The 12,042-nt window shown below is 33.8% G+C and overlaps 1 protein-coding gene across 1 annotated transcript in view; it reads left to right on the forward strand.

Annotated features, from left to right (window-relative positions):
* Nucleotides 1-12,042, forward strand: part of LOC130448552 (uncharacterized) — a 57,933-nt gene that overhangs the window by 17,964 nt on the left and 27,927 nt on the right. Inside the window, exons 8-12 of the mRNA XM_056785966.1 lie at nucleotides 2,588-2,813; nucleotides 2,934-2,962; nucleotides 5,785-5,872; nucleotides 6,005-6,095; nucleotides 9,261-9,566. Of these exons, the coding sequence (XP_056641944.1) occupies nucleotides 2,588-2,813; nucleotides 2,934-2,962; nucleotides 5,785-5,872; nucleotides 6,005-6,095; nucleotides 9,261-9,566 (740 nt within the window). The remainder of the gene's footprint in view (nucleotides 1-2,587; nucleotides 2,814-2,933; nucleotides 2,963-5,784; nucleotides 5,873-6,004; nucleotides 6,096-9,260; nucleotides 9,567-12,042) is intronic.

Genomic DNA, 12,042 nt, shown 5'->3' on the forward strand with positions numbered 1-12,042 from the left:
GATCATACGAATGCTATTTGAGTTGTTTACATATACTTTTCATGTAACAATTTGGGGTTCGCTACAGTAGGAATTTCGTGAAAATCGTGTAAAATAATTTGTTTTGCCAGATATATCGATGTTGTGCGTAAGATGATTTTGATCGTCATGTGACATAACGTGAGATTGATGCATTGGTGGGAATAAGTTCCACTTGCATACATTTAATATTGCATAAATATTTGGTTGTCAAAAAAATTGTTCGCGTTGGATGCAAAGAACCGCTGAAAAAAGTCAATAACAGTCCTGCAGAAGGCGTCGCCTCAGTCATATAAAAACAACGTAGAACGTTCTTCTACACTTCAAGAAGAGGTTGATGGTGCAAATCACATGTTTTGGAGGTTCAAACGCATGCTAAAGCGTTGTGATATTAATGGAGAATATTCTGAAAAATAATAAAGCAATATCCAATTATAAATATTCGTTTTTATTTGTCTATCTCAAAACTTGTTGTAGCAAGCCTCGTATCAGCAACACCGCCTCACCAAATCATGTTGGAGACGATATAATTTTTTTAACCGCAATTTTTTCCTTCCAATATGCAAAGGCAACTCAAATTTGGGTACATCAAAAAAAACATTTCATTTGTATATTTTGTACAATATCTCGTTTAGTTTATGATATTTCCGGGTAGAATTTATAGAAAAATACCCGAAATAGATGTTCAAGTTGCCCAAGACTTAATGGAAGATCGCCCCTCCATTCAGTCTAAGCCAGGCGGCCATACATTGTAAATTTTGAATTCGTAGGTTGGCCAGATTGACATTGAACTGAATGATCATAACATTTTATTTATTAAATTATATAAGTATATAATATACGGTTGTTAGCAATAATATCAAAGTTATAAAAGATGGTGGGTAATTATGTTGAGCTCGAGGATCCAGATAACTGACTTCTCTTATTTTTGACAAGCTCATTGATGTCAGGTATGATATTCGTTGTAATTATTCTAAGAATTGATTGGAGATGCTCATCGTAAGGCTTGTGCGATGTTTGTTCTTATTTATTATCATGACGAAAAACATCTGCTTACATAAATAGATGCTACCAAACATACGTGCTACTTGCTTTTTTAAATCCAGGTAATTACCCAAACTCTTTAAATATCTGTATAAAATACAAACAAAAATAATAGAATTGCCATTGAAATTATTTATAAATATTCGTAGACTTGAGAGTACGAGTATTTAAAACATCCGTAGAGGAATCGAATGAAGTCTAAAAGCTCTAAAGAACTTGATTCTGTTTTCTTTGACAAATTGCGATCGCGGGCCTTATTGTTACGGCTCAGGGGCCGGAAGTGGCCCGAGGGACATATCTTTGACATGATGAGTGGTCTAAGAAATTTTTAGTTACTAAACCGTTGATTATGGCAAATAAGAAGAGTTTCTTTGAAGATTTCTAAATATTTTGTGCCAAAATTATTGGAAAATACGATAACTAAAAATAAATCAAAAGCATTTTTAGTAGATTTTGTATTAAAAAAATTTTGGAGCAAAGTGAGAATGAACAGTCGTTCAATTGTTTCTAGTTTTTTATTTACTAGTATTTATATGATTCATCATTCAAAATTTTGTACCATTACTACAGTAGAGAGAGATAAGCTTTATTGTCAGAAATTTTTTCAATTTTAAGGACAAAGCGACACACTTAATTGAATTATGGCAATTTATAGAAGAATTTTGCTACATAATAATAAGGTTTTCCAACCAGAAATGCTTTTGTCAATCTTTGAACTTTTAATTCTGAAGGTAGCTGATGGAATAATTTTTTATCATTGAAGATGGGTCTCTCAGTTGAGGAAAGAAAAAGCATCACGATTTGGAGATATTTTGGAGCTAATATTCTTACTAACTTTCACGAAATAATTGTTAAGTTCGTCTGGGTCGAGATCACTCGTGCTTGATGAACGTGTTTTGGTCCTCAAATCATTGATAACAGACAGTTTCTTTCGAGGAATTTTTAGCTCTAGAAATGAGATTGTTGTAATATTTTTGATAGTTTTCCGATACAATAATTCATAGTTATTGATATAATTGAGTATGAGGGAATTGTTTGTGAACTCTTCCTTTCGTAGTCCATAATTTATAATGATTAGTTTAACAAGGGTGAAGAAGAAATGCTTTAATGAAGCACTTTGGTGGAGTTCTGTTCAGAGAATATCCTCACCAACTGAGTTTTTGAGAGATTTAGAGAGACCTTAATTTAATTACTAATTGATTCACATCATGGGATAGGATGTTGATTTTCTACGAGAATGATTATTCCAGCGTCTATTAGCTGGTGTTGGTATTCTGGAACTGCGCTTTAGCTGTGAATATTATTTTTTATTAAAAATGCGGCGATATATGTTGGTAACAAAATTTGTAGGTAGGACCCAGCGGAAAAGCCACGAAAAGTAACAGAAAATGATTCGTTATTTCTAGTTTCATTTAATTATTAACGGTCGGGTTTTTGAAAGAAAAATTAGAGCAGTATTTATAGGAGGTTCCACCACAAAAATATCTAATAACTCCTAATAAAAAATGTGTTGAAAATTTTTTAGATTGTCCCGTCGCCAGTTACCAACAGTTGAACTAAATGGTACTGTTCGTTATTCCACTCCTAAAGACCCCAGTGAAGTAGAATGGTTATCTGGTAGTATTTCGAACGATAATCATTCTGTATCATCTTCAGCATCCTCATCAAATAATTCAGTAAATTATTGGAGACGTAACTCTCGACACGATGTAGATGAAAAAAGAATCGGATCGGCTCAGTCATCAATTAAGGTAAGGAGCTTATTATTACCTACCTTTTTGGGTTTTATTCACTTTATGATTTATGTTTTTCATCTTAAAAATTCTCCAACCAATATGGTTACCTTATTAATTACGGGATTTGTCCCATAGCTCTTCTTCACTCACGCTTCTTGTCTCAAGTAACTTAACAATCAATATTGAAACAACTTCCAATTAATCTATTGACTTGAAAGGTCACACACGTGCTTATTTTTTATGACAATAAATTAATCCATTGAGAAATCAACAAAGCAATTGATTATTAAGTGATAATGAATTGAATTTCTGTACTAGGACAGTTTTTCAACATTTTCCTCATATATTAAGGTAGTAGTTTTTTATATGAGCGTTTCGTTACATGGATGGTAAAACTATATTTATAAAAAAGCTTTCAAAAAATGTGCCCTAAATAGTGAAAAATTGCAGAGCACGAGAATTAGTAAAACTGGTGGGTAGTGACGTCGAGAGTTGATGGAAATTGGACAATGTAACAGTTCTAGCTGAACTCAATATACACGAGAGGAGTCTGATGATTACTTAGCCTCACCGACCCATGACATCAGTATCTCAAGAGAAAATAATTATCGGTTGGTACATTCTCATAGACGACTACTGTCGTAATTTCAAAACTGGATTGAAACGCGTATGGAAACAGGGATTATCACAGATTTTAGAAAAATGGTCGATACTTCGAGACTTGTTTCTGGAATAGCAATCAAAGAGCGTTTAAATGATGTCAAAAATTTTGAGTTTCAACGTTTTTGATGAGTCACGGACCCGAAAATGATTACCACGGAATATAACTTGATGAAAATCTACGATATCACATTGGAAGACCACTGATTGAAGTACGCGAGGTACCTTAAGCAGTAGGAATTTTGAAAGATTCCGTGTTCAGTATGAAAATTTGGGCATTAGAAGCTGTAAGCGCGACGGGTGCCACGTTTGCTCACTCCCGACAACTAGCGCAACCGCGAGACATTGAACACTGGAAACAAAGGATTTCACTACCCAACGTATTCCAAGGAAAGCGAAGATTGTCTTATCGGCCAGAAAGGTGATGATTCCCATTTTCTGGTAATCACTAGTTATGACCTATAAAGGATACCTGGAGAAGAGCAAAACGATTATAGAGCTATACCATGATGAATTATTGAGCCGATTGGAAAAAGCAAATAAGAAGAGGCGCTCCGTTTGGCAAAGGAAAAATTACTCTTTTATCATGATAAATGGCGGCAGATTTATATTTTTAAATACGATTGTTTTGAAAAGTCTTTTATGGTGCGGGGAGAAATAGCTGCCATTGGGGTCAGTACATTACTCAGTTAGGGCCTAGTCGATCTGCAAGGACCCCATAGAATATTGAGCTGGTAGAAAAGAGTTTATGTGAAAATACTTTTCACACTTTTGATACGAAAAAAGCTAGCCTCATTGGGACTTTAGGCCTGATTTTGAAATTTTGTAAAAAGAAAAGTTTGAATAAAATGACTCTGGTCTACGTCAACATCAACATTTTTTTAAACGATATTAGAGTGTTTTTGCACTGTTTATTCTATTTTTGGAGCGACGGAGGTCATTTCCATTTAAACGACCATGTTATAAGCAACATTACCGCCACTAGTATCAAAGATCCCGAAATTCTCGATTGAAACACCAAAAGTCAATGCATCGCCCCAAATTAACTATTTAGTTCACTTAATCCACGAATTGTATTATTGGACATTTCTTTTGAAAACGCGCAGAACCAGGCGACGAATGTCGTCAATAGTGAGACCTTTTTTCTTTCTTTTTGCCGAACCTGCGAGCTCATCCATATTTCTGATCATATAGGTGGTTCCAACAGGATGCATCCCATGCAAGGCAAGAGCTTCGGTAAATTTGCTTAAGAAACTTTTTACTTGTGTTTTTATTAGTGTCTTTGGTGACATCTTGTGACCAGCAATCTCACCCTACTGAATTCTCATGGATTTTCTCATGGGGCTACCTCAAAGAAAGAATTCGTGATCTATTATGGACTACTGAAGAGTGCAGCGCGAAACTCTGTTTCAAACAGTGCGTACAATTGGATGGAAGACATTTGGATGAAATAATTTTTTTGTATCTATACTGTTATTTTTATTATTGTCATGTTTTGCTCATTTATTCTAACTGTTTTTACCGGTGGGGTGATTTTGTTCAAACAACGTTTATTACTAAATTACTTAGTTAATTTATACGCTTCCCTTAGGTACACTAATATATTTATTATTCACTAAATTATACATTAAGATTTATTACTAAACACTTATATAATTCTTGACATATTCATTTATTCAAACACACATTTACTTACTTACTCCTTGATAAAAAAGCGCACGTATATAAAAAACGGATTACTCCATAATTCGGTTCTAGAATGTGAACAAAAAAGCGTTCCTAGAAATTGAATCTGTGAAAATTGCAATAACATATTGTAATTAAGTTGTAATAGCAATTCAAATATTGCCGTTCTTGGAAATTTGTAAGCGGCGCGATCACCATATTTTAGATTCCATTAACATAATCGAACAGGATCGGCTTCACGGTTCATGTTGTGAACGAGTTCGTAGCAATATCTTTATTAAAACTATGTGTCAAGTAATTATTTTTAAAATTTTTTAAATTAATTTCTACGAAACTCTGTTGACTGTATAGTGGAATGTCTGTGCTATTAATTATTTTAATACTGCAAAAATCTCCATAAACTAACCTTGAAGAAAACCTAGTATACCATTATTCCGCTGCTGTTTCACACCATGCGTACTTATTTTAGTGCGTATTAAAAGAAGTAACGGTAAAACTAGACCTGACGTCACAAACTGTTGATCATGCAATGTCATCGAAAGGACGCTTGGCAACTTGATGTATCGATCCATCAAAACCCACTACGTGAAAATATCAGATAAATTTTCTTTCAACTAAAATGTGTATACAACTACATGAGGTTCACGCCGGCTTCGTATTCTCATTTTGACATGCTGCTTTGCAGATTATTTGCACTAAGGCCGGTTTCTTTAAATAATTTTGTGGTGGTGCGTATTTTTTTTTTCTAATTGAAAATTGTCATAGGGCTATATTATGTGTATGTCAATCACGAATATGAAATCGGGTTTAAGAGGTCATTTTTAACAAAACTGTTATTAAATTGTGACTTAATATTGCAGGATGAAAGTGCCAATGGAAATCAACAAATCTGGGCAGTTGATTCTTCAGTCTTCCCCAGAAATGGACGAGTCAAAGATAATATCACAAAAGGTAAATTCTTTATACGCACATACATAAATTAAACTAATATAAAAAAGAGTACAAATCAAATACAATTCATCAATTTCCTCTATTTTGATGCATGTTTTTCAATTTTTTAAGCCAACAGAATACGTATATTTAACAAAGTAGAATAGTTCGTTATATCTAAGACTATATAATAATTAAGTTATGACGACATTCTAATAATCAAATTTCACTTATCATGTGAGTCATTAAACGGAAAACGGAAACATGAAAATGAAAATTATTGGGTGTTATTTTGAATAATATTTGAGTTATTAATAAGAAAAACATCGTATTATTGGAAAAGGAGTAAAAATAAAACAATATGTTTCAATTAATATTTTTATACAAATTTTTGGATGTTAGCATTAATTTTTTGAAGCGCATAATTTAAACAAAACTTTTCGAGCACAATTTTTTTTTATTGATAGTTAGATACTATCAAAATTTATCTTGAAGTATCTACAAAATCATTGTGTTTAGATTTTCGATCGCCGACCTTTACGGGTCAGTCTTTCTACCTGAATTTTATTGTTGGTACATTAAATAATAATTTTTTTTGTCCATAATTTTTTATCTTCTCAATGCTATTTATTAAACGCTATGAAATTAAATTTATTTTGATTTTTGAAAGAAAAAAATCGAAAAACTTTAACTGGTCTGATTAATAGCTTGAAACTGTTTGACGCTACTTGACTGAATTTTCATTTTGTTAATTTTTTATGTTTTTTTGCTTTATCTAATTTAAACTTTATAATTTTATAACAACAATTTATTTTAATATTCGATCAGAGAGATAAGTGGTATTCATTATTTTAAGGGATTGTAAATGAACTAATTTACTAATAGTATTTTATGACAAAATTTTTATTAAACACCAAATGAAGAACATTAAAATAAATAATAATTTTTGAAATCAAAGCTTTTCGATAACAATTTTAAACATAATTTTTGGTTAAGAGGACCAGGACACTTTAAATAAAAAAAAAATTCTTAGGGCGCTAGGTACCCAAGAACGATTTTTAAACAACAACAAAAAACAGCTAATAATCAGACCTGTCATTTGTTAAAGATTTTTTCATTCAAAAACCAAAATAAATGTAATATCATAGCGTTTAATGAAATAACATTAAGAAGATAAAAATGATGAACGAAAAAATTATTATATAATATATCAACAATAAAATACAGGTAGAAAGACTGACCCGAAAAGGTCGGTGGTCGACCGCCCCCCCGGAGCGGGATGGTAGGCGACCCGAAGTTAACATGGTAATATGGGAAGTCCTATGGCTGGTTTCTTCAGAAACATACTATATACTATTTTTCAAAATTGTATTAGGTCTTGGGGCCAAGTTCTACGTACCCACCTAGTGCATGGACCGTTAGTGGATAGTTCTTCTATTATCTAGTCGTCATAGTTTTCCATCTGTTGATTGTATGTTACGGCCATACGCTGAATCTCATTTTTGACGTAGACATAGAAATCAGTGTGGACGGTATGATTACTGACATACCACGCAGCATCCGTCAGGTTTCTTAGTGTTTTGGATTGAAACCTTTGTATTATATTGAACGCAGTAGGTTTAGCAGAGTTAAATCCCGTACAGCCAAATCGACTTTAAGATTGATTGTATATTAGCAAATTGTTGGTGATTCACAATTTTGATTTTCGTCCGAGGAGACAGTACATTTGACGAGCCTTGTCTTCTTTCATCCTAAATGTGTTTTTTTTCAGCTAAGTCGCTGATCTAGATGAAGGCAGAGGTATTTGGTTTCAGTAGCTACGGGTATTCGTAAGTTGTTCATAGTTACTGGAGGGCATATATTATGACGCATGGTGAAGGTGAAGGTACAGATTTTGTTGGGTTAATCTTGGTTCGCCATTTGATGTACCACTCATTAAGCAGGTCGTTGCGATTTTATAAATCTTCAAGTAGCTGTTAGTGCGCCGTCGTTTGTAGCTAAGACGGCTACATCATCAGCGAATGAAGCCATTATAGGGTTGTTGGTTACTGGTATTATCAATTTTGAATTGAGTGCAATCGACAGAGTAAGATTTGTAGTTTGATAGACGATATGATCAAAATTTTGAGAAGTTCCTGCAGCTCATTCTTGGCTTCCCAATTCTAATCACATACTTTTCTACTTAATATCGTCCGAAATTCTTCAATGCGGCGAGCATAGGGATTTAGGCATTTAGGGGATTAACTTATTTCAGTACAATGCTTCACAAATCTCTGGTTAAACTGCCGTAGGAACAAGGGGCTAGATCCGGTTGAAATATTATTGGCATGATGTATATCTCTATATCTCTCTACAAAGGACGTGAAATACCTGCTTCGGATATGGTACACCAAACCAAAACTTTTTGGATTCATATTTAACGTCATTGGGACAATTTTTTATGTCACCGTGTAAAATCCATCATTTCGTCATCTAAGATCACAATTCTGTTCTCTGGAAGTGGCATCTTCTTAATGCATATCAGGTTTTTTGCGCAACTGATCGTCACTATATTTTGGACATTTCTTCCGTTTCCCATGTTTAACTCTTTTTTTTCGTTAGTGCTCGACTGATGGTCACGTGGGAAACTCAAAATCGGTGAGCCAACCAGTCTTTTCCACATTCCTCCAATCTATTTGACTGGGTATTCGTCAAAGCTGTAAGCATTTTTTGGAAGGTTTAAACGTGGTCTCTCTTATTTACATTTACAATTTCAGGAAGATCGTTGCAGAGCTATCCAACGCGGAACACGACCTTTACCTACCTACTCCACGTTCAGAGTTAGTTCAGGGCTCAATATTTTACAATGCAAAAAAATGCACAATCACTTGCCAATTGAAATTAAATCGATATCAACTTTTTCCGCATTCCGCAATAATTTGAGGGCGTACTTACTGGAAAGTGCCTTCTACTCTGTAAACGATATTCTAATAATATTTAATACGCCATAACTAAGTTAAAATTTTACGAAAATTGAAATGGCATATTAAAATTGAAACGTTATAAAATCTTTGTTCTCTATAACAACGAGATTCTAAGTTATTTTGAATTAAATTGAAGAGATGGAATTTTTCCGGAAAATTTATATTATATAACATACGGTATATATAAAAATTTTTGACTTTTGAATTATTAAATGAATTTCAGGAAATTCGTCCATATTACGACCTGTATACATACTTCAACCGGAGGCGGTAACTGAGAATGTTCGTGGCTATCGTCGATACGATAGAGGCAGATCCTTCTCGCCACCGAAACCGAATCAAAAACAAGCTGCGCATCCTGTTCCAGCATCCACAACACTACAAAATATTGTTCCCTCCCAAAATAATTTTAGTTACCGAGAGGGTGTCAGGAAAAGCTTCTCATCCGAACAATTATTCGTTAGGGAGAGGGAAAATCATGAGCCCTATTCTTATTCTCTATCGAGTAGGTCTTCGTCGACTTCAACAGGTTAGTAAATAGACGACAGTTTTATATGAAGGTTCATTGAATGAAAGTATAAACACGGTTTAATAGATTGGATTGTTATTATAATTTGGAGTTCCAGTACACTGTTATTATTCGGTTCTTCTGAGTACACAAACGAAAAATTTTTCTGTCTTTTGTATGTGTTGAGCACTTAGGCTGATTGAGACGATTATTTTATCGAATAATTTTTATTTGTTCTATTGATTAAATACTGTGGTTATCAACTTTTTCTGGTGAAGTGCTTTTAGTGAATAAAGAACTTGAATTTGAAATAAAAATATCAAACTTATTAAATGAATAATACTAAATGAATATAAAAGCGGTTACATCAAAATATATGATAAATGATTTTAAACTTATAATAAAAATTGTAAAAGTGGAAAGCCCAAATAAAATTCTTCAAATATAACTTGAGTAAACGCACAATAACGAAAATAATTCGAACTAATTTGATGTATATATACTAATTATTATTAGTAAATTGATAAAAGAATGTGAATATAATATTTTATTAATTTATCAGCACTATATGAGTTAAGTATAGTACAGCCGTGCAAAATGGTGGATCTAAGGTTAAAGAAAAAATTAAACGTTTACAGCTTCGATTATAGAATTAAAGTATCATAAAAGTAATAACTTTTTATCAATTATTTTATTAACAAGGGTGGTCCAACTAAAATGCCCGATGTTAATTGTAAATAAAACAAAAAGTTTTCAGAGAATTATTTTAATATTTTCTATAACGATAGAAGGATCTATGAGAATTATATGTGGAAGAAAATATCGGCCAATTGCTCGCCACGGCTTCGCTAACATACCTCTATCCGATGGTTCATATTTTCAACGATTCTGAGACATAATTGAGGTTCAATGTCACAATGTACTGAATTATCTCATCCTTTAGCTCTTGAATTGTTCTTCGCTTATTGACGTACACTTTTTCTTTCAATTATCCACCAAGAAAGAACTCCAACGGTGTCAAATCACATGATCGTGGCGGCCAATTAACATCGCCACGACGTGAGACAACATGCCATTGTTTCGTTGGCTGTGTGGCAACGGAACCACATATCGTCCAGATCCATAACCTCAGTTTCTGGCCACAAGAAGTCCGTTATCATCTCGCGATAGCGAACACCATTCACGGTAAATGCTTGGCCGACCTCATTTTCGAAGAAGTACGGCTCGATGACGCCGCCAGTCCGTAAACCGCACCAAACAGTCACTCTTTGTGGATGCATCGACTTTTCAGCAAACACTCGTGGATTCTCATATGCCCAAATGAGGCAATTCTGCTTGATAACGAATCCACTGAGGTGAAAGTGTGCCTCGTTGCTGAAGATGATTTTCTTTGTAAAGTCACTATTCACTTCTGTCTGTTTAATCAACCATTCGGCGTATTGACGACGCTTCAGTCAATTGATCCTTGTAAGCATGTAAATTCAAATCTTTATTCAAAATTCGCATCAGTGAGATGTTTAATTGTTGGGCAAGACGACGAGTCAAGGTTGACGGCTCTTCTGCCACACTATCGCGAACAACAGCAAAGTTTTCCGCAGAATGAACGGGGCGAGCATTCACAGGTGTTTTCACATTTCCTACAGACCCGGTTTGCTGAAATTTGCGCACAATTCACCCGATTGTGGACACATTCAGTCGATTATGCTGACCAAAAAAATCACGAAATGCATTTTAATCTGAACGCCTATTTCCGTAAAAGGTTTCAACAATCTTGTTCAAATTCAACCTCTCCATGGTTGAATTTGTCAAACAACTGAAACAAAGAAATGTCAAATTAAGTTGGTCAAAAAACTTGACGTTAAGGTGCGACTCACAATTAACATCGTGCATTATAGTTGGACCACCTTTTATTATCACTTATGAAAAGGTATACATAACAGATAAACCAAACATTAAATATAAATATGTAATTTATCAACTTTGGCCCCACGCAAATAAGGTGTTGTAGTTATAGGGAAAATATTACTTGCAGTTCTTACACATAATTACTGCTTTATCATCTTTGTTTCCAGCACCTGCACATAAATTATGAACCCATTCGTGACATCTTATATATCGGGTTAAAGGATAGTGATTTTTTAAACTGCCCATTAAATACAGGAGTAATTTGCTGCATTCTTACCTCATGACCAGAATTTGTTAGGAGTAATTTCCTCACCTCATCTTCCTAATATGCACTCAGAGGTTTTATATACTCACAAGTTTTTTAAATATAACAGTATCAGACCATTATCTCCTGCAAAATTGATCACATCTTACTTACAAAAGTAAAACCGTTGAATGTTTTGGACTCCTGGAACTTCGGATAAACTTCCTAAACTAAAAGAAAAAAACAGATCCATATCTATCACTCCACTATCACTCAATCCAACACTTCCACTTGAAATTATTTCATTTAAATTAGCCTGATGTAGTTTTTTAGTTTTTAGTATTTTTT

Source organism: Diorhabda sublineata, chromosome 9 (assembly GCF_026230105.1).
Source record: "Diorhabda sublineata isolate icDioSubl1.1 chromosome 9, icDioSubl1.1, whole genome shotgun sequence".
In the NCBI taxonomy this organism is placed as follows: Eukaryota; Metazoa; Arthropoda; class Insecta; order Coleoptera; family Chrysomelidae; genus Diorhabda; species Diorhabda sublineata.